This window comes from Phascolarctos cinereus, unplaced genomic scaffold (assembly GCF_003287225.1).
Source record: "Phascolarctos cinereus isolate Bilbo 61053 unplaced genomic scaffold, phaCin_HiC Scaffold_9;HRSCAF=440, whole genome shotgun sequence".
NCBI lineage: Eukaryota > Metazoa > Chordata > Mammalia > Diprotodontia > Phascolarctidae > Phascolarctos > Phascolarctos cinereus.
Window position 1 is genome coordinate 265,373,922 of NW_027556402.1, and position 25,511 is coordinate 265,399,432.

Sequence of the window (25,511 nt, forward strand, 5' to 3'; positions counted from 1 at the left end):
TCTTACCCCAGCCCACAATCTGGGGGACTACTCTCTCCCCATCCAGGCTGTGCTCACGGGCTGCCCTCCTTCCCCTCCTTGTCACCATCCTTGGTGACCAACAGGGCACAGCAGAAGCAACAGCTCGAGCCCCACTGGAGACAGGGATCTTGGGAAGTGGGGTGTCCTTTTCTGCCTTTACTGCTGACGGGACCTCAGGCAGGTGGGAGGTGCTTAGTAATCTCGCCTCCCTCACATATCCCAAAGAGGGCTCAGACACATGGATCTTTTCAGAGTCCTTTTAGGAACTGTTCCCTTCCAGGTCGGGGTCCTGGATCCTGATGTTGAGGCCTCCAGGAGAACAGCCCCCTATCAAACACCTGCCCTTTTGCTGCCTCTGAAAAGGGGTAATGGCCCAACCTGACAGGGCTACTGCGGGGCTTTGCCTACCCCACTCAGCAAGCACAGCACATCCTCAGGCCTTCTCAGCATCCCCTCCAAGTACATGCCTTCACACACCCTTGCCCACTCCCTGTGACTGCCTACTTTGTTCTCCATCCAGATCTTTCCATCTCTTCCCCTGCCCTCTCCACCACTACCTGGAAGGCCAATCTGCTCACTCTTCTGCTCAAAAGTCTTCAGGGGCTCCCTACTGCCTCTGAGAAAGTTCAGGCTGCTCTGTGGAAAGCATTCAGTGCTTGCCACCTTACCCTTCTAGATTTGCTTCTTTTTCACTTTGGATGTTTTTGTTACATCCCTTCCTCCCCATCCCACACTACGGAAGGCCATCATTTGACACAGATTTATAAATAGATGTAAAACCATACTATGCACACTTCTATGTATCAGTTCTTTCTCTGACGGTGGACAGCATCTTCCTTCATGGGTCCTTTGGACTTGATTTGACTATGCATAATACTCAGAAGAACTTGGTCGTTCACAATTTTTCTTTGAACAGGATTGCTGTTACTGTACACCATGTTCTCTTGGTTCTGCTCATTTCCCTCTTCATGATTTCGTGCAAGTCTATCCATGCACCATTTTTTACAGCACAGTAGTATTTCATCACAATCATACACCATGACTTGTTCAGCTATTCCCCAGTTCGTGGGCATCCCCTAAATTTCTAGTTCTTTGCCACCACAAAGAGAGTTGCTATAAACATTTTAGAACACATGGGTTCTTTTCCTTTTTCCCTAATCATCTTTGGAAACAGAGCTAGTATTGCTGGATCAAAGGGTTGAGGCAGCTTAAGAACTCTTTGGGCACTATTCCAGATTGCTCTCCAAAATGGGTGAATTAGCTCACAGTTCCACCAACAGTGTATTAGTGCCCTGACTTTTCCACATCCCCTCCAACATTTATTGTTTTCCCTTTCAATCATTTTAGCCAATCTGAATGGTGTGAGATGTTACCTCAAGGTTGTTTTAGTTTGCATTTCTTTAATCAATAATGATTTAGAGCATTTTTATGTGACTATATATAGTTTTGATTTCATCAAAAAAACTGCCTGTTCATATCCTTTGACTATATATCAACTGGGGAATGACTCATATTCTTATAGAAGTGACCACGTTCTCTACATATTTGAGATATGAGGCCATTATCTGAGAAAGTGTCCCTGAAATTTCCCCCCAATTTTCTGCTTTTCTTCTGATCTTGGTTACATTGGTTTTATTTGTATAAACCCTTTTAAAATTAATGTAATTGAAATGATCCATTTTTCTTCCCACAGTGCTCTCTGTCTCTTGTTTATTCATAAATTGTTTGCCTATCCATAAGTCCGAGAGGTGATGTGTTCCATGTTCTTCTCATTTTCTTAGGATATCTCCCTTTATGTCAAGGTCATGGATCCATTTTGACCTGATCCCAGTAATTTGTTTCTTATTACATCTGCCCCTCCCATGCTCTCCTCTCCAGTTTTACTGGCTGCTCTCTCAGCCCTGGTCTGCCTGTACCCCAAGCTGAGATCTTTGTTCAGAGTAGGTGCCTCCTGTTTAGAGATGGAGTTGGCTTCCACTGGACAGAATCCATGCCCAGTCTTCTGCTTGGGCAGTTTCCTGGGCCAGCCCTGCCAATCCTTCCAATCCCAGCTGCAGACACTGCCTCCAGGAAGCCACCCTGAGCTCTCATTTAGCCCTTCTCTGATGTGTCTCCCTGGGTCTCTCTTCCCAACTCTTAGGTTAAAGTCTAAGCTCAACTGTGGTTCTTCCCCAACCTCCCTTGGCCCTTGACAAAGACTTGTTGAATGTTGACTGATTGAGGGTGACTCCCTCACCTGGAGGGTGGCATTAGTACAACACTGGGGACTGGGGCGGGGGGGGGGACTAGGATCTGCTAGTCCAGGATAGAGGAGGGGGCCCTGAGGTGGGTGGACTCTGTGTGAGTCCACTACTAACTCGATGTGTGTAACCTGGGCAGGTTGCTTGGCCTCTGTACCTGTTTCCTTATCAGGAAAAAGGGGATAATAACTGTGCACTCCCCACCTTCCGGGGTGGTAGGAGGGAGGGAAGGGAGGAAGCATTTATTAAGCACCTACTATGTGCCAGGCACCACAGTAGGCATTTGACAAATATCTCATTTCATCTTCAGAACAGTCCCGGGAGGGAGGGGCTGTTCCCCGTACAGTTGAGGAAGTTGGTGACTTGCCTAGGTGGGAAGGAATACTGTGGCTTCCTCAGCATCTGAGAGGATGGCTGGGGGTAGGGCGGACTCTTCAAGGCTTAGCCCAGAGGAGGTCTGGGGAGGCCTGAGAAGGCCCAGGGCAGAGGTCAAGCCAGACAGTGCCTGGATTAGGGGCTGCAGGCTGGGGTCTGGCCTCTGAGCCCAGCCTTGTTCACAGGGCCCACTGGCCAGCTGGGAAGGTGGCCCCCAACACTGATGCCCACAAACGGGGCAGCTGCCTACTCTGTCACCTCCAGCCCAGAACATGCCAGATGACAGAGACCACGAGGATCATGGGGGGGCAGAAGCTGGCAATGGTTCCAGGGCTAGGACAGCCTCCTACCTCATACTTGCCAGGGTTTTCTGTCTTCACTTTCTCCACTTCCAGGAGGAGGGACCAGGCTTGGCCCCGCACCTGCAGGGGGATGCCCTTGTAGACCCTTCGAGCCATCTGAGTGGGGAGAGGAATGCAGGCTGAGGGAGGGCATCGGCCTTGGCGCTGGAACCCACTGACCAAGCAGTCCCATATGGAAGGACAGAAGCCCTGGTCCCCTACCCCCAAAAGGAGGGCTCTACCACCAGCCTGCACGGACCCGGCCCCTCCTTTCCCCTTGTGTCTCATCCTCATTCGGACTCCACCTCCTCCAGGGAGCCCCCTGCTTCACAGCTTCCCCACTGGTCAGTCTGCTCTCTGGTGTACTCTCTCCTCCACCACAGGCCAGTGTTCACTACCCACATCCACTCACACATTCACCAACCCACATATACAACACCTCCAAAGCCATACACTCAGCTACATCCCAACCTACACAGACACCCCCACACCATAAATACATCCATACTCACACCTATCCCCCCCCAAGACATCCCAGTGTGAGGCCTTTTCTAAGCATTCCTTCTCTGTCACCAGCACCCAGTGCAGGGCTGTAGGACTCATCACATAGTAGGTGCTATGAAAGTAGCCCCAGGAGAAGAGTGGGGAAAATCCATGTCCCTCCCTTCACTGCAGAAGTAGGGGTGAAGGAGTGTGGCTGTGAAATGCCATCTACACATTGGCTCCTCTCACTGCCTTTTAAAATCTGTTAAAATCTCTGATAACAAAGGATGGCTCACTAGGGCAGGAGAGGGAGAAAGATAGCTTCAGAATGAAAGGCATCAACAGAGAGAAAATGGAAAATGAAAAAGGAGGGGGTGCCACTAGCCCAACCTTAAAACAGCATCTCCAGTGATCCAGATGGCTCTTTTGCAGGAGGCTTCCAATGGGGCTCTTTATAAGATTCTGGGAGCCCATTGCAGATCCAAGCGGAGTCACCAACTTCACCTCCTCCCTGTCCCTCAGCCCCTCAGCCAATCTTGGCCAAGTCCTCTTGGTTTCCCCCCATCCATCCCCTTCTCTCCACTCCCTCAGCTCGGGCACCAGCCATCTCTTGCCCGGGTCAGCTTTCTGATGACTTTCCCTGTCTCCACGTCTAGCTTCCCAGCCATAGTCCCCCTTCATGCCCTCATTGTAGATAAACTAACTGACTCATTGCTCCCTGAAGCTAACATTCCTTCTCCTATCTTTATGCATTCATGCAGGCCTATTCCCCTCATAATCTCAAACTTCCTTCAAGGCTCAGCTCTGGGGCCACCTCCTCTGGGAAGTCTTCCCTGATGCCTCCAGGAGTTCATCCTCTGTCCCTGCCTTTCTAGAGGCTCTCTCCCCCCCCCATCCCACCAAAGAGAAGGGAGGGATAATCTCACTGTTGTCCCTGTATCCCTAACATTTAGCACAGTAGGAGTTTAATAAAGATTTGATTAAGAGGGAAGGAAGGAAGAAGGAAAAGAGGGAGAGGAAAAATGAATGAAAAAGTCATAGTAAGTGTGTGGGACAGAAAGAGACAGAGAGACAGGGATAGAGAGAGGCAGGGACAGACATGCCCATACCCACACAGGGGTGGGGGCAGGGAGAAATACCCAATGGGCAGGTCAATCAGTGAAAGTGTGTAGGAGGGTGTAGTCAGTCCGGTAAAGTAGCAAGAACCTTGTGCCTGAGGACTTCCTGGTCAAAGTCAGTTAACAAACATTGATTAAGCACCTACTATATGACAGGCACTGTGCTAAGCTCTGAGGATAGAAAAAGTAGTAAAAAATAGTACCTGCCCTCAAGGAGCTCACAATCTAATGGGGAAGACTATACGCAAACAACTGTGTACACACAAGCTGTAGACTGGATAGAATGGAGATAACAGAGGGAAGGGGCAGGAAGCTTCTTGCAGAGGTGGGATTTTAGCTGGGAATCCAAAACAGCCAGAAAAGTCAGTAGTCAATAGATGGAGAGTGCTCCAAGCAAGGGGGTCAGCCCGAGATGAAGAGTCTTGTTTGAGGAACTGCCAGGTGGCCATTGTCACTGGATCAAAGAGAATGTTGGGGAGTAAGGTAAAAGAAGTCTGGAAAGGCAGGAGGGAGCAGATCACGAAGGGCTTTAAATGACAGATAAGTTTGTATTTGCTCCTGGAGGTAACAAGGAGCCACTGGAGTTCATTGAGTGGGGATGGGGTTGTGGTGACGTGGTCAGACCTACACTTTAGGAAAATCACTTTGATGGCTAAGGGGAAGATGGACTGGAGTGGGGAGAGATCTCAGGCAGGTGTAACCCCCCCAGGAACTACTGCAATAATCCAGGCATTAGGAGATGAGGGTCTGCACCATGGCTGGGGGCAGTGTCAAAGGACAGAAGGGGATGTATTGGAGAGATGTGGCAGGGATGCAATTGACCAGAGATGCGGAAGAGGTGAAAGCTACCAGAGATATGGCAGGGGTGAAATGGACCAGAGAAATGGCAGGGAGGTGACAGCAACCAGAGATGTGGCAGGGGTGAAATGGACCAGAGATGTGGCAGAGGTGAAATCACAGGCCTTGTACCATATTGGATCTGGAGGGTGAGAGATAGTGAGGAGTCCAGGGTGACTCCTAGGTTGGGAACCTGAGAAGTGGGAGGAGGGTGCTGCCCCTTGACAGTGATAGGGAAGGTTGGGGAGGGGGGAGGCTTAGGGGGTGAGATGATGAGTTCTGTGTTATAAATATTGAATTTGAGATGTCTACTGGCAGTTTAACATGTCTGAAAGGCAGTTGGAGATATGAGACTAGAGGTCAGCAAAGAGATTGGAACAGGAAAGTTAGATTTGAGAATCATCATAGACATAGAAAGTAATTAAATCCATGGGAGTGCATAAAATCACAGGTGAAGGAGTAGAGTGGTAGAAGAGCAGAGGGCCCAGGACAGAACCCCAAGGAACACCTGCAGTTAGAAGGCATGGCCTGGAGACGGATCCAGCTAAGGAGATTGAGCAGCGATGGTCACAGAGGGAAGAGGGGAGCCCGGATCCAGGAGAAGAGAGTGATCACCAGTGTCCAAGGCTGTAGACAGGCCAAGAAGGATGAGGATTAGGAAAAGGCCATTGGATTTGGTAATTAGGATAAGTAATTTTGGAGAACACCGTTTCGGTGGAATGGTTAGGTTGGAAGCCAGATTACAAGGGTTTAAGAAGAGAGTGAGAGGAGAGGAAAGGGAGGTGCCCAGTGTAGATTCAGCCTTCTTGAGGTGTTTAGCCACCAAAAGGCAGGAGAGATATAAGAGAGTGGTGGTGGAAGGGTCAAGTGACGGTTTTTCAAGATGGGAGAGACATAGGCAGGCAGGAGGGAAATAGCCAGTAGACAGAGAGAGATTGAAAATGAGGTGGGGGGAGATGGGGGGAGGATGACAGAAGAGGGTGTCTATCATTCTCCAGGATGGAAAGGAGCAGCCAGGATGGTGAGTGGTGTCAGAGGAATTGGTAGAAGACATTCTCCGACTGTTTGAAATGTGAAGAGAGTGGGTTGCTGGGGCTTTGGGGTGCCCCAAAGTCCTTGTGCTGGTCCCAAGCGGGCTGTGTCCCCACACGCAGGGGTAGTGATGGCAAAGCAGCCGGGGAGCCTGAGTAGGCTGTGCCCAGGGCCAGTGAGAGTGAAGAAGGTAGCAAGGGAGGGAACCCAGCTGTCATGGGCTCCGAGCTCAGGGGCTTTCCCTCCTCTTACCTTCTCACTATTGTAATATTTATCCCACTTCTTCAGCATCTTCAGCCACTTGCCTACCCGCTCGATCTCCTGGAGTTTTTGCTGAAAAATGAAGACCCAGAGCACCCTCAGAATTGAAATTTCCCAGAGAAGTACATTGTCTGTGCCTGATACCCCTGGACAGCTGGAAACTAGCAGGGTCGAGCAGCTACCCACATGGGGAGGGGCCCTGGCAGACCTGCAGGAGAGTCATCCCTCTGCTCGGGCTCTGCTCTGTTTCCCTTTCCAGCTCTGCCCACCCCCTGGTGACTCCCAAGTACACACCTGGTACAGGGGAGTTACCACTGCAAGGGTAATGCCAGATAGATGGAATCATGGAGGAGGGAATGAGATGGAAAGAGAGAGGAGGAGAGACACTGGAGGGAAAGGAGATGGAGAGAAGAGAGAAAGGAGGAGGGAGGAGAGGGAGAGGAAAGAGAGAAGGACAGAAAGGAGAAGGGGAAAAGGAGAGGAGGAGAGAGAGATGGTGGGGGTGGGAGAAGGGAAGAGAAGAGAATGGAGCACTGTGCTTGCCTCGCTGGAAGGTAGACCCTCCTTTTCACACCCCTCCCCTCCCCCTCCCCAGCACCCTTGATGTTCAGCCCACCTCCTGCCTTTGGGGACGGGGGGGGGGTGGTGGGGGTCCCAGAGGGAGGCTTCTGATCTCCTTCCCCAGCTCAGACCCTGTGGCCCCCATAGCTGGCTCTTACCTTCTCCTCCAAGGCACTGTGGCTTGGCAGTTCACTCTCACTGGGAGGGCAGAGGAAAAAGGCGGTGAGGAGGAGGAATAGAAAGGTCTGACGCATCCCGTCCCAAAGAAGGAGGGCTCTAAAGTCAAGGGGCCCTATGGCCTTGGAGCTAGTGGAGCAGCCCTGTGGCCCAGAGGTTAGAGCGCTGGACTGAGAGTCGGGAAGACCCAGGGTCACCAAACACTTCATATGACCACTAGCTCTGGCACCCTAGCAACTGCTTTCCTCTTTCTGGGCCTCAGTCTCCTCATCTCTAAATTTGGGGGCTGGCTCCAAGGTCCCTCCCAGCTCTCCATCTGTGACCCTGAGTTCCTATGGATTGCAGATCCTGGACATGCCAAGCACCTCAGGCCAGTGAGGTGCCTCCAGTGGCCTCCCGGCTCCCCTGCCTGCATGACCGTGGGGTGCATGGGGGCGGGCAGAGGGACAGCATCACAATACTCACTGCAGAAACCCAAATCTGTCTGTGACTTTGTAGAGGGCAAAGTCTGCATCCTCCCAAGGGTCAATCTGAGCTCCATGCTGTCTGCCCTGCAAGGAGAGGGGGGCTCAGGGGACATGGTGGGAGGACCTGGGCCCTCTGTGCTGTGGGGCACCTCCTGTCTCCTCTTCTCCCTCCCCGAGTCATAAAGGAAAGTCCTAGCACCAGGATGGGGGAAGCCAGCTCTACCCACTCCCGGCCTTTCTCGGGAATCTCGGCTGCCCTGTCCAGTTCAGTGAGGGCTAGCCTCAGGCCTGCCAGCTGGCCCCCAGATCCCTGAGCCTGGGAGTGCTGCAGAGAGAAGCATGTGGTCCAGACAAACGCCCCTCTACTCAGGAGGACAGAAGTCAGGCACCGGATGTCTGCCCAGCCAGGAAGTGGGGGTGAGAATGGGTAAGAGGAGGAAGGGAGTGAGCACGGAGGAAGGCCCCAGGGCTCCCCACAGACAGGTCCTTACCTTCTGGTACCTGGCAATGATCTCAGCTCTTTCCTCTGCTACCAAAGCCTCAATGTCTTTCTTCATGTCCGGAAAGGGGAGGTGAGAAAAGCCCCCCTCCCCTGCTCTGTGCTCACAGGCACCCCTGCAGCAGCAGCAGAACAAGGAAGAGAAGAGAGAAAAGAGATGAGAAGAGAAGGGAGGGGCGGAAAGAAGGGGAGAAGGGAAGGTGGGGGGGGGAGAAGAGGAGAGGAGAGGAAAGGGGAGGAGAGGAGAGGAGAGGGGAGGGGAGGAGAGGAGAGGAGGGGGAGGGGAGGAGAGGAGAGGAGAGGAGAGGAGAGGAGAGGAGAGGAGAGGAGAGGAGAGGAGAGGAGAGGAGAGGAGAGGAGAGGGGAGGGGGGAGGAGAAGAGAGGAGGGGAGGGGGGAGGAGAGAGGAGGAGAGGAGAGAAAGGGAGGGAGAAGGTTAGGGAGAAGAGAGGAAGATGCATGATGTGGGGCTGGTGCAATAGGCAGAATTGGTGCTCAAGCCCACAACGAAATAACAGTATGACAGATAACATTTATGTGGCACCTACTGTGTTCCAGGCACTGTGCCAAGCAAAATTATTATCTCCTTTGATCCTCACAACAACCCTAGGGGGGGAGGTGCTGTTATTTTCTCCATTTTACAGATGAGGAAACAAGGAAGGCAGAAGTTACATGACTTGCCCAGGGTCACCCAGCCAGGAAGTATCTATGGGTGCATTTTAACTCAGGTCTCCCTGACTCTAGACCCAGTGCGCTAGCCACTGTGGTGCCCCCTAGCTGCCTCTGAATGCTGACGGGATCAAGTTCAAACCCCTTTTCCAAATGAGGAAACTGAGGCCCAGAGAGAAGGGCAGTCATTAGGTGGGCGGCAGCACTGTTGAGGCCAGGGCATCTGCCTCCAGCTGCTACTCACATTCTGAGCTAGTTGGCTCAGCTGGTGCCTGGGGGGAGGGAGGAGTGGTGTGGCCAGGCTGGGCTGCTGCAGGTGTGGGGGGGGACATCCTCTACCCTCAGACTCAGGGCTGGCCTTGCCCCAGGGAGGGGGGGCAGGGCATGAGGCAACTCCAAATGCCCAGTGGGGGTGCAACTACAGGCGAGGCCACCAAAGTGAAGGCCTCGGCCCTGGCTGCGCCAGCTGGGTGGCCCATGATCCTGGGCCAGCTGCGGGCAGGGGAGCCTGGGGACACACAGGGAGAATTCCTGGGTAGGGGGAGCTGGAGCTCGCTGCTGCTTGGGTTTCATTCTCAAAAAGGACCATGACATGAGGGAGGTCTTCTCCAGGGCCATCTCGGATCAGGACGACTGGAGTTTCTTCATCTGCAGAAGGGGCTGAACTAACTCAGGAGCCGGGATAGGGAAGCCAGCCCCTGGCCAAAACAGAACCCACATGCTGAGGCTGCAGAGGTGAAGGTGGGAAGGGGAGCTCCGGCCCCAGTGGGCCTCTTACCTGAGCAGGCCTTGGGCAGTCTAAACACATCCAGACAGTGCCCTCAAGCTACCAGACAGGAGGGCCCATGGCCCTCCCTCGGGCCTGGGAGTCCATGTCAGAGTACCAGCCCCCAGGGGGCCACTCTTGCCATCAGCATCCCTGGCCGGGTCCTGGGCATGGTGCATGGGTCAGGTGTGTGTGAGGCCAGAGGTCAGTGGGGCCCAGGCCTTGTGCCCCTCTGTCCTCCACCCAGGGAAGGAGGACCAATGCCCGTGCTGCCCTCTCCTCTCGATGCTCACTGCCCACATGCAGACGTCCTTCCGTCGTCCCCACTCACTGGAAGGAGAGATGCCAGAGAGGAGGGAATTGAGCTGGGAAGATGACCAATGTCCCCTGCCCATGTGCCCCAGCGCCCACCCACTGCGAGCTGCCCAGTCCTCAGGGTGGATGGATGTCTAGATGGATAGACATCACCCTGTCTGAAACAAACCACCAGGGAGAGACACTCAGAAAGAACCCTGCCACCAGCTCCTGAGGGGACCTTGGGCATTCTACTTCCCGTCTCAGTTTCCCCATCAGTGAAATGGCTGATTTCCTCCAGCCTTTCTAGCATCCACTTCAGGGCTCTGGGGAGGACCTTCCCTGGGCCAGTGGCTGAGAGCCCTGGGATGCCCCAGCAGCAGTGCCTCCAACCGGGCCAACCCTGGCCCAGTGCCCCACTGGCTGGGCCAGACAGCAGGATGGGCTATGATTCCTGTCCACTCAGGGCCCCGACAGCAGCCAGTCAGCTGAGCGCATGCTTCCCTGGGTGCACATCATCTTGGAGCAGAGCAGAGCAACAACCCTGGGGGCCCGGAACTGCCAGGAGGTTCTCCCCATTGTACAGGTAAGGCAGCTGATGCTCTGAGCACCCAAGTGATCTGCCAGGATTAGAGGGGGGATGGGGGGTGACCTCTTCCATGTTTCTGGGCCTCCCAGATGCAAGGGCAGGAAAACAGATGACAGTTGGTGTCACGACAAGAAATGTCATAAATATTATTAATAATAACAATGGCATTTCTACGGTGTTTCAAGTACTATCATCAGCCCATTCTACAGATGAAGAATCTGAGGCAGGCAGAGGTGAAGTGAGTTGCCCATGGTCCCATGCAGCACACAAATGTCTAAGGCTGGATTTGAACTCAGGTCCAGCATCTGTCTCTCCACAGGGCCATCCACTGCCCGGGGGCTATGCTCCTCCCCTCACTGGGCCCCGGCTAGTAAGGGTAGAAGAGCTGGAGGACCAGGCTTGAGGCCCTTCTTGAACCACCCCCGGAAACCCTGGAAAGTCTAGGAGAACTCTGGTCCTCAGTGTGGCTGGAGCCCACGGGGAGGATCTACTAGGGTGGGCCTTATCAAGCCAGGGTCACCTCCTGCCCCCTGGTCCCCAAGCCGGCCATTCCTCCAGGTAGTCCTGCCTGGCGTATAGAAGAGGTGACTGCCATGCCACTGGGGCCTCGGCATCTCCCCAAGGGCTCACCTACGACATGGTGAAACTTCCATGCTGTGCAGCCAGGAGAGCTCAGGGGGAAAGAAATGGGGGAGGCCAACAGGAAAGGGTGGGGCCCATGGAAGGACGAGGGTGGGTCTGAAGTGCAGACCCAGGGCAGATGACAGATGGCAGGCAGGAGACCCAAGGCCCAGGCCCAGGAACCACATCTCCATGCCTGCTTCCCCTTCCTCAAGATTCCTGATTCCTGAATCCCATAAAATCCCTGGTTCTAGAGGCTGTGCCCCTTGGGCAGTGGGCAGAGTACTTACTGAGGAGGACGAGGACCTGGGAAGTTGGGATGGGGCTCTCTGCAATTCACTGCCTGGCTAGACTCTGGCCAGGTCCTTTACCTTAGCACCCTCTGACAAATGAGCTGGTTGGGCTGGCTGAGTGCCAAATCCCAATCTGTTTTGGGGTTCTGAGCACTGGCCGAAGCTAGAACCACAGGACCGGGTCGTCTCCTGTGGCACCGGCCCAACCCTGAGCCGGACTCCTGCTGCTGGAAGCTCACACCAGGATGGCTCCTTCTGGGGCCTGGCTCTTCAGCCACCTTTTATAGTATCCATCGTCCCTTGTGATGGGGCTGAGTTCATCAGAGAGTACCCTGTGCAAACACATCACCTTCTTTAGGCTCCCTACCTTTTCATCTTCATCAGACTTGTGGGACTCGGGGCTTGCCAGCCCTTGAGAGATCTTTAGATGTTTATGGGGTCATGCTTGCCATTCCTCCGAACTTTTAGAAATCTGTATTTCTGAGAAGATTGTCCATCCAGTGGAATAGAACAGATGTGCTCCGAGGCCCCTGCCTTAATGCTTTTGTGGAGAGATGAGACCTGATATTGCTCCTTGTTTGATCCATTTCAATTGAATAAGGGTTTATTAAGCCCCTACTGAGTGCAAAGTTCTGTTAAAGAATGTTCAACAGCACAGATCCCTGGGGCACTCCGCTCTAGATCTCTCTCAGCTATAACATCAAACTATGACTAGTTTTTGGGTCCAGCCATTGAACAAGTTCTGAATCTACCAGCCTAGTAACCCTATCTAAAAAGGAAGTAAGGTTAGTGTGACATGCTGTGTTTCTGATGAAGCCACACTGGCTCTTTGGGATTGCTGTTTCCTTCTTCAAAAATTCCATTTTTGTGTTTTCTCTGATTTCATTTCCCAAATATGCTCACTCTCCTCTCCTAGCCAGAGAGGCTTCCCTTGTAACAAAAAACTAAAAGGAGAGGGGAAAGAAGGCCCTTGCCCATTGCGCCACCTCACCAAATCTCTGGTCACAGTGCCTGGCTTGCAGATTTCAGATTCCATTCTCTTCCACTCTTCTGTGCTCTGGGATAACTTCCTCCAGTTCAGCCATGCCTGTCTCATTCACCAATATGATCTTTCAGGATCCCTGATGGGCTCAGATACCACTGCGGGCAGTTCTTTCAGGGCCTAAGGATGGGGTTCCCCACCTGGGGCAGCCGGGCATTCTCTTCCCAGCTCCCTGGGGCTTGTTAGGCATCAACTCTCCAAACGTTAACCATCTGTCTGGCCTTTATGAAAGCCTTTATTAAGTGTCTGCTGTGTACTATCTCTCCCAGAGGAGGAGGCAGTGGCAGAGAAATTATACAAAGACCTTCCTGAGATGAAATTCACAGACACTTTGACACTCCACAACTTCCATGGGGATCAGTCACACGATGCTTTGGCATGGTGAACGCTTTCTTAGAAAAAAGGACTGGCAGGTCCATGGATGGGGGGTCACCCCAAAGTCACTCTGTGTAGTCTCACACTGACTTGTCAGAGCAGTCAGTTAGAAAAACAAACATATTTATTAAGCACCAAAGGTGTGCTAGGCACTGAGCTAAGTGCTGGGATGCAAGGAAAGGCGAAAGAAAGTCCCTGACCTCCAAGAGCTCATAGTAGAATGGTGCAGGCAGGGCAGGGATGGGGGGTAGGCGGGGGGTGGGAGGGATGACAACAGGCAAACATTTTGGTACAAATAAGGACAGATGGAAGACGATCAGTAGAGGGAAGGCCTAGATTTAAGGGGGGCTTGGGAAAGATGTCCTATAGAAGGTGAGCTTTTAGCTGAGACTTAAAGGAAGCCAGCCAGCAAAGACTAGGTAGGAAGGACAGCCAGCGCAAATGCCTGGAGGTGGGAGATGAAATGTCTTGCTTAGGAAGGGCAAGGAAGGACAGTGTTACCAGACCACAGAGTACATAGGAGGGACTGGGGTGTGTCAAGTTAGAAGGGAAAGTTGTGAGAAAAGTCTCAAGTGTGGAATCGAAACAGCTTGACCTTGGGCTCTAGTGACCCTGAAAAATGGGTGGGACACAGGGAAATGACACTGACACCAGCCACACAGAAGAGGTAAAATCAATCGCCACCCCAAGAAAAGCCGAGGGGAGAGAGCTGATGGCCACAGGCATCCCTGCGTTAGCATGTCACTGGGATATTGTGTTAAGGATGATTGGATAATAGTCAAGCAAATGAGGATTGGTCAGGTGCCCACTGTGTGCCAGGCCCTGGGGGAACCAGGCTCTGCCCTCAGGGGAGATTCCCTTCTATGGGGACCTGTACACAAAAGAAATAGGGTCATGGTTGGGGGAGGGGCATAAGCAGCAGGGAGACCACCTGCAGGTGAAACCAGAGATTGTCAGAAGTGGCGGTTCATGTCCAATGGCGAGCCTAAGAGAGGCCACGGACAAAAGGCACACACGACAGGCGTGGATCTGCATCACCGGAGGGAATGCCCACCTCGATGAAACTGCACCTCCTCCAGACTGCCTAAGTTAATTTCTACTCTGCCCTGGATTTTGGCAATATTTCCCAAATGAATGAAAGGGTGAATAAAGCACTTATTAAGTGCTTGTGGTATACAAAGCACTGAGAATCAATGCAAAAGTAGAAAGCCATTTGGCAGAAATGAGTCTCAGACCAACATCTTACACTCCACTCCACAATGCATTCTAAATGGATACAGGACGTTAATATTAAAAGTCACACTGTTAAAAAATAAGAAGAGAAACAAACCATTTATCTCTCACAGCTATGGGTAAAAGGGGTATTCTTGATAAAAAAAAAAAAGAGGCAATTACAAAAAATAATTTTGATTACTTGAAACTAAAAAGCTTCTGCATAGATATAATATTAATGCACCTAGGATAAAAAGGAAGTGGTCAAATGGGAAAACAATCTGTGTATTAAATTTCTCTGATAAGGTTTTGGTATTCAGAATATGTAACAATTTATAATATACATAAACACATATATGACTCAGGGATATTCCTCAATAGATAAGTGGTTAAAGGATATGAGCAAACAGTTCTCAAAAGAAGACCTGCAGAGTATTCACGACCACAAGAAAAAAATGCTCCAAATCACTTATGATAAGAAACAACCCTGAGGTTTTACCTCACACCCTGAAATTCAGCAAAAATGAGAAAAAATGGCAATAGTCAATGTTAGAGGGATTCAGGAGGGATAGACACTCTAATACATTGTTGGTGGAACTATGAATCCATATAACTATTTGGAATTATGTAAATAAAGTGACTAAATGTCCCTGCCCTTGACCCAGAGACTCCTTTACTGGGCTTATAACCTAATGCTCTATATTGTGCTAGCTGGCCCAGTGAATAGGATACCAGGCCTGGAGCCAGAAAGACTCATCTTCCTGAGTTTAAATCTGGCAACAGACACTTACTAGCTGGGTGACCCTGGGCAAGTCACTCTACCCTGCGTGCCTCAGTTTCCTCATCTGTAAAATGAGCTGGAGAAGGAAATGGCAAACCACTGCAGTATCTTTACCCAGAAAACCCCATATGGGGACACCAAGAGTCAGACGTGACTTCAGCGACTAAACGACAACAAACGCTCACCAGGCACACCTGGACTGAGTGTGTCCTGGAATGTACCAAGATTACATACTGCTGTAGATACCACTCCAGGGCCAATGCGCCCCAAAACAAAACTCGTAATCTTTCTCCCCAAATCCTCTCCACTCCTGAATTTCCCTAACCTTTGCTGACTTCTAATTTCTCATCTCCAATTGCCTTTTAGACATCTTGAACTGGATGTCCAGTAGACATCTTAAACTCAGCATGTCCAAAATAGAACTTACTATCTTTTGCCCTAAGCCCTTCCCTCTTCCTACCTTCCCTATTACTGTAGAGGGCAATACCATCCTCCCAGGCCTCAGGTTTACATCCTAGACATCATCCTGGATTCTGCACTCTTTCTCAACTCTCCACCCCCACCCCATATCCAAACTGCTGCCAAGGTCTGTCAGTTTCACCTCTGCAGCATCTCTCCTTGATTTCATCTCTGCAACATCTCTTGTCTATTTCAACTCTGCACCATCTCTTATCCATTTCACCTCTGCAGCATAGATTTCCTCTCTGCAGCATCTCTTGTAGATTTCACCTATGCAACATCTCTCATCCATTTCACCTTTGTAGCATTTCCCATAGATCTTACCTCTGCAGCATCGCTCATCCATTTCAGCTCTGCAGCACAGATCTCACCTCTGCAGCATCTCCCATTGATTGCAGTATCTTTCCAATAAGCCCTCTTCTCTCCTCTGACACTGCCCCTACCCTGGTGCATGCCTGTATCCCTAACACCTGGATTATTATAATATGCTGCTGGGGGGATGGATCTGCCTGCCTCAGTCTCTCCCCCTCTAGTCCATCCTCCATTCAGCTGCACTAAAGTGATTTTCCTAAAGCACCATGTCACCATGTCACCCCTCCTCCCCCCAACTCAAGAATCTCAATAACTTGTTATTTAAAAACCTTTCATCATCCATCACTAATCTCCCCACATGACTCCCCTTCACTCGCTCATTATATGATCCAACCACACTGCTCTTCTTGTTCTGCAACACAACACTCTATCCCCCATGCCTGGAGTGTACTCCCTCCTCACTTCCACTTCTCATGTCACCTACATGAGGCCTTCCCGAATCCCCCTCCACATCACCTCCTCTAGGAGGCCCTCCCTGACTTACTTTATTTGATATTTCTGTGCATGTGTTATTTTCCTCAGTAGAACATAAGCTCCTTGCAGGCTCTGGTACCTTGGGCCTGGCACACAGCAGATGCTTAATAAATGCTTGCAGGCTCCAGATAAGAGTGGACCAGTGACTGGAGGCTCTACCTCACTGCTCTGGTGGGCAATGATGGCAGAAGGCAATACCACCAGTTGTTGGAGAGACCCCAGAAGAGGGCAGGCAGGCAGTGGCACTAGTGCACTGCTGGTAGAGCTGCAAGTTGGGTTAGCCCATTGGGAAACAGTGGGGAAGCATAATTTTAAAAAGGGGAGGGGGCTACTATCCAGCTCTGAATTCTTGGACCCAGAGAGGCCCATAACCCAAGGAGGGCAAAGACAGGGAAATGGGTCTGGTAGAAACACCCATATTGATTTACAGCAGGGTATAGCAAAGGACCAAAAGCCAAGTGGGGAATGTAGAAACAAACTGGTCCAGGAGAGTGAGGGATGACTGCTGTCCTGTAAGAAGTGACAAATATGGCAGACTCAGAGAACTTAAGAAACACATGCTTGTAGTGGTACAGAGGGAAGAGAGCAGAACTGGGGAGACAACTTATATCAGAAAAGAAAACTCCATTCCAATAGGTGGCGGACAACAAGTGTGCAATGAGGTATACAACGTCAGACATGGCAAATGTGTCCATTGGTTTGACTGGACGAATTTATTATAAGGGAGGGTTCTATGGGGGGAGGGGTCTAGAAGAGGTGGGTCAGAGGGAACAAAGACAAACCATTCCTGGATGACCTGTTCTGGGAACAGACAAAAAGGTTCTGAGAGAGGAAAGCCCCACAGCCTAGCCTACCTCTTCCCCAGACCCCAGAGAGCCTGGTGTTGCAGAGAAATTGGGGAAGGAAGCGGGCAGGAAGAGACAAGCATGTTTCTTCGGGTCAGGTATAAGCTTCCCCAACTGAGGAAGGACTGCCAGCCTTGGAGGCTAGGATGGGCTAATCTCTTCCATAAAGAACAGGAGGTATTTGTGGTCACATAAGTCCATGGTTCTGAGGACACTGGCCAGGAGGGGTTGTCCCCTGCCAGGCATAGGGGACCACAATACAGAAAAGGAATCTGGCTGGGGTGGTGATGATGGGGGCTTAGATGCCTCTAAGCCAAGGCAGGGAGGCCCCTTCTGAATCTCAGGTGGGATTCAGAGCAAGGACTGCAGCCCCCTCATTTTACACATGAGGAAACTAAGAAGTAGGGAGGAGTAGTGACTTGTCCAGGTTCATAGAGCTAGGAAGGGTCTCAAGCAGGATTTGAACCTGGGTCTTCCTGACTCCAAGTGCAGTGCTCTATCCACTGTACTACACTGCCTCCAACCATGAGAAGTGGATTTTACATCCAGCTCCTCTGACTGTAAGCATGTCCCATGCTCTCCACACCCAGGCAGGCTGCCCACAGTCTGAAGGCTTTAGGGCAGACTAACCTCTGGCAGAAAACCTAACCAGGACATCCTGTCCCTGCAGGGTGGGTGGGCCAGGCCCATGCTTCTGCCTGAGCTCTGAGGCTTGACAGCAGGAGGTCCAAGCTAGCTTGCAGATACTGGGTCTGTTCATATGTGTGTGTGAACACATCTGTGTGGGTGTGGCCATATGCCAGTACTAGGGGTACTGCGGGCATGTGGGTGAGCCTCCCAGTCACAGATGTCAGACTGCAGACTGCCTGCTCAGAGCATGCAGTAGGTGCTCATGAAAGGTCTGTGGGACCATTGATGGGTACTTGAATGAGAATCCCGCCATTAGCAGCCATCTAGGTCTGCCTAGGATCCTGCAGTGGCAGGGACCTCAGAAGGCTGCCTGCTCCAGGTGGTGGCTAGGCCTGCTGCTAGGGTGAACATCCTTCCCTTCTGCCTTCCAATGGGCTCTGGGAAGCCTGATATTTAAAAACCAACCAACACCGCCCCCCCCCTCCAAACACTCTCCTCAGAGTGTGACCAGCACCTGCTGTGCCAACTCATTGGCCTCACACCAACTCTGCTGTTCCTCTATAGGACCTTATGGCCTGGCTTGGGTTCTCAGCCCTCTCTCAAGATTCTCCAGTGACTCAATTCCTGCCAAATGCAGTGACCATGTCCAGGTTAGTACTTACTCTTCAGACTCAAAGGCTCCGGCCGGGAGAGGGGTGAGGCCTCCTGGAAATGGGGGAGAAGGACCCTTGTCTAGGGAAGGTCCTGAGGGTTTGTGCTATGAGCTGCCTTGGCCAGAACATGGCTGGACATCTCAGTCCAGCCCTAGACAGCTCCTGACCCTGAACCCCTGTTCAGAGTGTGCATTCTGGATCAGCATTCAGGAAGCAAGAGCCTGGTTCTCTGAGACTGCTGAGTCTGAACTGTCTCTGTGGCCCCTATTCTGAGCCCATTGACAACCTCTCTCCCCAGGCCCAGACAGCACTGGAGCCACACAAAGGAAAGCCACTGGGGCAGGGGTGGGGGTGGGTTCCCTCTCGATTCTGGGAAAGAAAGCCCATTGATATTGACCTCAGGAACCACCCACCGCCTATGTAATGGCCAGTCCACAGATCGAATGGTCCTTCCCTCATTCCCACCCACTCACTCGGGGTGGGACTCAGGTTACAGAAGGCCCATTTCTTGGAAGCCAAGTTGTGGGGACAGCTGCAATCCCAGCCATGTAGCCCCAGATGTGAGGGTCGGAAGATGCCTGCCACCATGACCTTGAATCACCTTCCACATCAGAACAGTTCAGTGTAGTATAGCCAGCCAGGGCTGTAGCTGCCCCACTTGATTGGGGGTCCCCTTCTGTCCTTCCCAGTCCATACCATCCCCAAGCCTGTCCCCTCTTGGAGGAGAGGGTTGAGGCAGCCAGGCACTGCCTGATGACACTGTCCCAGCTCCTTCCAGAGAGATGAAAGGAATGTTTGTCTGTGGCAGCCTCTCCAGGGATTGCTTCTGCCTACGACATCTCCTTTTACATGAACTGCTCAGACAGGACAGCATGCTCTCTGGCTATGAGGCAGCCAGAAGGAAGGGTCAGCCCCAGGACATGCCAAGCTGAGGCCACAAGTGCCAGGACCTGCTGGGCTCCAGCTCCCCAAAGCAGCCCTCCTTGGGTTCCCCCTTGAGGGCCATGGCAGACACTGCTCTTCCAGGGAAGTCACAGAACCACAGACAGTCGGACTTTGGAAGTCATCCCATCCAAAGCCTTCATTGTACAGATGACGTAAGGCCTGGAAAGGCACAGAGAGGGCAAAGGGACTTACCCGAGAACTGGGAGAGGAGCCCAGGGAGCATCCTGTCCCCAGGCCACCCCGGGGACCCGTCCAGCCTCATTGTCCCTGCACCCCGGAGCTCCCTATGTTGGTGGCCACTGGGTCACCACCCTGGGTAATCCTACACCCTCCTGGCTGACCTTCCTGGTAACCCCTCACAGAACGACCTAGTTCTTGGAAATCCGGACGTCAAGTAGGAATGGCCCCTCCTAACCTCTCTGTTTCCCATCCCCTGCAATCACTGCTGGTGGCCACACTCTACCTTGGAGCCTGAGTCTGGGGAACCTGCCCCTAGTGTGTCCTGTTGTGGCCAGCTTCCCCTTCTACTTGCAGAGGGACCTCCCCCAGTAAGGCATGGCTCCCGAGGTCTAGGAGTTGCATCTGACCTAACGCAGCCCCTGGCCAAGGAAGGCAAATGGAGGTCGGTCGGGTGGCCAACCGACAAACATCTTTAAAGCACCTACTGCTTAGCACAGAGCCTGGCACATGGTAGGTGCTTTATAACGGTCTCTTAATCGACTGGCCTACTATGTGTTTTCAAGTGCTAGGAGTACAATCATCAAAGTGAATGCTTTCCTGCCCTCTGGGAGCTCAAACTCTACCACATGTACATGTTCACAGAGAAGTAGATACAGGAATACACAAAATAGGAAAACACACGAAATGAAAACTGCAAGGTACTGTATGAGATGGTATGGTGATGGGGGGAGGGAGTGGTCGTCAACAACTGGCAGGTTCAGTACAGGCCTCCTTTAGGAGGCAGCCCTTAAGACAAGCCTTAAAGGCCAGCCATGGGCTGGCACAGCCTGGGCAAAGTCCCAGGCAGGAGCTGCAGTGCCACACAAGTAGCAGCAAGCTCTCTGGTTGGGCAGGGCATCGAGGGGGGGAGGAGGCCGCAGGCCAGAGCCACCCCGGAGAGGCAGGTGGCAGCCAGAGCGCAAAGGGCCCAAGCAGGGATGGAGGCAGGGTCACCTCAGCAGCTGCGAGGAAGCTGGCAGATGGAGGGGCAGAGGCAGGGAGGCCCACGAGGAGGCCATGACAAGAGTCCAAGGGAGAGGCAGGGAGGGCCTGAAGGGGGCTATGGAGCACAGGATGGCTGTGGGATGCTGGGAGATGCAGGCCTCAGCCACAGAAGAGATCCAGGGTGAGCATGTGAGGAATCCAGAATGACTCCTGGTTTGGGGTCCTGAGGACGGGAAGGCAGGGGAAAGACAGGAAGGGGCAGGGCTTAGTGGGAAAAGAGAAGGCATTCAGCTGGGGCCATGTTGAGCTGAAGATATCTGCTGGACACTCAGGCTGAGATGTCTGAGATGCAAGGTTGGGGGTTGGGCAGGAGACAGAGATTTAAGGATGGTCTGTGCAGAGATGACAGTTGGATTCATGGGAGCTGATGAGGTCATCAAGACGGAGAGTATAAAAAGAGATACGTGCCCCAGACAGAGTCTTTTGGGGATATCCAGTTATCAGGAGAGGCCTGGATAAAAAGCCAACCAGAAAGGTAGGAGGAAAGCCAGTGGCCCCAAAACCCAGAGAGGAGAGTGCCCAGAAAGGTCAGGCAGCTGGTCAACAAACATTAAGCACCTACTATGTGCCAGGCACTGTGCTAAGCTCCAGGCCATGAAGACTCACTGATCCACTTTGTAATCTCATCACCAGCTGGGTTGATCAAGGCTGTCCTGATTAGTTCTTCTCCATGCTCCAGCTCCCCCCACCCCCAACCTGATCTGGGCTGGGCTGAGGAGTTGTTACGCCTGTCTAGTACCAGAGCTCTGGACCTGGAGTCAGAGAGACTGCCTCAAGCATAGCTCCCCACCCCTGCCTCCAATCCAGGGCCCTGCTGAGGCTTGGACAAAAGCAGGGCTGAGAATGACATCCCAGATGTGTGATTCTTGCCAGTGGCCCCTCTCAGTGCAGCCAGAGGAAGGAGAGCAGGAGCCCAGGGAGGGGTGGGGAGAGGCATTAGACGAGAGGTGAAGTTCCTTTTGTGCCCATGGGGCAGAGAAAGGAGCAGGACAGAGAGTACGGGTGGGTATTGGGCGGAAAGGGGAGGGGGCCACCCCCGGCTGGTGCTGCCTCTGCCCCCATCACACCACAACCATCTTCACAGGATGACCTGTGCCCACTCAGGGGAAAGTGCCCATCTCTTGCCAATGACCCAGGAAGCCCAAGAAGAAAAGGCAACACTGATGGAAAAGAAGACACAGGGAGACAGTAGATCTGTCTTCCAGCACTGGAAAGGCCGCCATGAGGAAGGTGGGGCGTGACCAGCCCTGTTCTGCTTGGCTCCAGAGGGCAGAACCAGATGTGCCGGGGGTGGGGGGAAGTCCATCAGGTTGGATGGAGGAAAAGCGGGCTGCCTTCACCAGAGGCCTTCGCACAAAAACGTGACCCCTTGCTGAATAAGGACTTTCTGGTTAAGTACAAGTCAGGCTACCTGGATGCTGAGTGTTGGTGAGCCAGGCAGGGTCGGCTAGGCTCAGTACAAAACAGTCAATGGGCTGTAGGCTTCAGACAAACAGCCGCAAGTTCCAGCTGTGGGGGGTCTGGTCCAGGGAACCACGTTGTTCCTGGGACCCGAGGGCACGGTAGTGAAAGCCAAATTGGGCCTGACCCAAGATTCCCTGCTCCCCAAGAGCACCTTCCTTTCCCAGCACAGGAAGCAGACCCCATTGCCTCCACATTGGGCCAGAATGCAATACAGGCAGGATGCAAAGGCAGGAGAAGAAGACCTAAGAAGAGGAAGAAGAGGACTAGGACAAAGAGGAGAGGAGGAAGAAGAGAAGAAAAGGGAGAAGAAGAGAGAGGAAGAGGACCAGGGGAGCAACAGGACTGGCCTCCCTTTGCCCTCTGCCGAGGGACGTCGGGTGTTCCTGCAGTTTCTGTCTACTCAGGGCCATCACCAGGCCTGGATCCCAGTGCCCCAGGCAGAACCCAGCAGGAGAGAAATACTGAAGGCACTTCTTCAGATGGCATCTGACTTGGCCACTTGTTCTGCCCCCGGCTGCTGGTCACCTTGAATTCCTCCAGCCTTTGAGGGCTGGCCTCCAAAGAATCTTGGTGTTTTACTACAAACACTTTAAAAAATAATTTCATAAATGCTCTCTATGCCATGTGACTGAAGGGCAGGGTAACAGAAAGACCTGGTTTTGGATCTTGTCTTGGACACTCTATGACCCCAAGCATGTCAATTAATGTCCTTGGGCCTCAGTTTTCTCACCTGTAAAATGAAGTAGTTGGACGTCAAAGGTCCTTCCAGCACAAGAATGGCACCCCCTCATTTTGCAGATGTGTCAGTAGACCTTCCCTGGGGTCCTTCACAAGTCATTGGCAGAACCATTGGCAGTGATAGATCCATAATATTAGGAGTGGGAAAGTAGTGACATCGACATGACTTCATATCATTCTATTCCCGAGTAAATTCCAAAAGTCCCCATCTTCTTTCTCCCTTAAATGGCAAGGCACCATTGAATTAAATGGTTTTGACTTGATTCTGCTTAGAATAGGCTTTTCCTTAGAAAGAATGCCTTCTTTGAGCTACCTGAAGCTAGGGTATTGAAGAAAAGTCCCTTTCCTAAACAATATTCCAAAGCGCTTCAGGAAATCTTTCCTTTTCTCATTGAAGTCTGCCCATTGACATCCATCCTCAGGCCCCTGACTCCCACACCACTACGCCTTCCCCTATTCTGTAAAGGCAGGTTCATCCATAGAAGGGGAAGGTTTCCAAGGCCCAGCAGGCAGAAGAGCCAAGCTAAAGGCAAAGAATCCTTAGCTGAACAAGAGTCAGAGAGAGGTGCAAAAGCTGTGGGACAAACCAAATCAATGCAGCCACGCTAAGATGGAATGCCATCAATGGGGGAAAGAAACCTATGCATCACATCTCTCTGGGAAAGCCTGCCACCTAGACAGACTGAGGCACAAAACATGAGCAGTTTTAGAAGAGATACAAATGATCCACTCCCACTTGGGAAAATTCTGCACCTCACAACTAATGAGAGGGATGAAAATGAAAATGCTTCTGAGGCTTTATCTCCCAATTGGTGCATTAGCAAAGATGCTTCAAAGTGTTGAAGGTGTTAAGGGGAGACTGACACACTCATGCACGGTTGGTGGAACTATAAAATGCTATGTTCATTCTGGGAAATGGCTTGGAATCATTTAAGAAAAATGACTAATCTGTTCATATTCTTTGACCTAGTGATCCCAACACAGAGCCTATACCCCAAGGTCAAAGACAGATATATAGGCCTCACACAGATGAAAGTATTCCAGCAGCCTTTGTGGATCAGTGAAGGCCTGGAAACAAATAGGCAGCCCCATCAATTGGGGAATGACTGAAGAAACTGGAATATGTGAATGTCACGGAACCTGCCATAGGAAATGACCAATGCAAGGAATTTGGAGAAATGTGGGAAGACACGTACAAACTGGTGCACAACAAACACACAATGCCCTGTCTTAACTCCAGAGCTCTTTCTGTCCCTCGTTAGAGAGGCAGTAGACCACACATGAAGATTGCGGCAGATGCTATCACATGCAGACAGAGGATTGACGCATTTAACAGAGCTATACAAAGTAGGGTCTTCTAGAGGCTGGGTGGCACTGTTTCTCTCTCTCTCTCTGCAAGGCAATCCAGGTGAAGTGACTCGCCTAGGGTCACAGAGCGAGTAAGTGTCAAGTGTCAGGCCACATTTGAACTCAGGTTCTTCTGACTCCAGGGCTGGAGCGTCATCCACTGTGCCAGCTAGGTGTCCTGGCAGCACTGTTTCTAAAGACCACATCAATCAAACACATTCTTTTCCAAAGACAGTTGCCACCTCCTGGCTCACTCTTAGAATGAAGTTGTCTTAGGAAAGGCCATTGGCTTGATAGAGACATCTTAACATCTTAACAGATGCAGCTAGGGGGTGCCAGAATGCACAGAGCACTAGGCTGGAGTCTGGAAGATCTGAGTTCAAATCTAGCCTCAGACACTTACTAGCTGTGTGACCCTGGGCAAGTCACTTCATCTCTCTGCCTCAGTTTCCTCATCTGTAAAATGTGCCTACCTCAAGTTTGTTGTAAGGATAAAACACGTTTTGTTTTGTTTTTTAAAAAACACATGCTGTATAAAAGCTAACAGTGGCAGGGGAAGGCACAACTCCACCCCTGGAGTCTGAGCAGCCCCCACGAGCTGGTACTGAGGGCACCAGGTCCTCCAATAACCTCCTCTCCTCCCATGGTCCTTCCTGCTCCCATCCTCCAAGCAAAGTCCAGCTCTGACTGGGTCACTCCCAGAGCCAAAGCCCTCCATGGCTCTCCCTGCTGAGAGCAACTTCTTAGCTCATTCTTTGAAGCCCTACTGAAGGACCCCAGGTGCTGGCAGAGCTCTGGATTAGGAGGCAGGGGTGCCCTGGGTATGACCCCAGAGAGTAGTTTTACCTCCTCAGGCCTCTGAGAGTGAAAGCCAACTCAAAATCCAGGAGCCATATTCCCCACAACTCCCCCAAACTCTGAAATTTGCTCCCACTTTTCTCTACACATGGCAAGGCCTTCCCTAGCTTCTTCTTTTTTTAAAAATTTGTTTAGGCAATGGGGTTAAGTGACTTGCCCAGGGTCACACAGCTAGTAAGCGTTATGTGTCTGAGGCCAGATTTGAATTCAGGTCCTCCCGAATCCAGGGCCGGTGCTTTATCTACTGCACCACCTGGCTGCCCCTTATTCTTTTTTTCTATTTCTTCCTAGCTTCTTAGTCCGTCTTCAAGGCCTAGGTCCTGTAGTACCTTCTCCCTGAAGCTTTTTTTCACAGCCCCTCCTTCCTCCCCCCCCCCCCCCCCATGGGCTCCAGACCTCTGTGTTTAGAAGAAGTGTCTGTGGGTGGTGGATGGTAAGACAGGACTCGG

The 25,511-nt window shown here is 51.8% G+C and overlaps 1 protein-coding gene across 7 annotated transcripts in view; it reads right to left on the reverse strand.

The window, feature by feature from the left end:
* Positions 1-25,511, reverse strand: part of LOC110202953 (USP6 N-terminal-like protein) — a 34,996-nt gene that overhangs the window by 4,410 nt on the left and 5,075 nt on the right. For 2 of the 7 annotated variants that reach the window (XM_078148259.1, XM_078148256.1), the window contains exons 2-6: positions 8,405-10,176; positions 7,912-7,997; positions 7,428-7,467; positions 6,700-6,780; positions 2,987-3,094 (exon numbers count right to left, since the gene is read on the reverse strand). In XM_078148259.1, the coding sequence (XP_078004385.1) occupies positions 2,987-3,094; positions 6,700-6,780; positions 7,428-7,467; positions 7,912-7,997; positions 8,405-8,944 (855 nt within the window). In that variant the 5' untranslated portion in view covers positions 8,945-10,176. Of the gene's footprint in view, positions 1-2,986; positions 3,095-3,850; positions 5,917-6,699; positions 6,781-7,427; positions 7,468-7,911; positions 7,998-8,404; positions 10,177-12,010; positions 13,266-25,511 lie in introns of those variants that run through there. The other 5 variants (XM_078148261.1, XM_020979326.2, XM_078148257.1 and 2 more) reach the window with 5 other exon arrangements.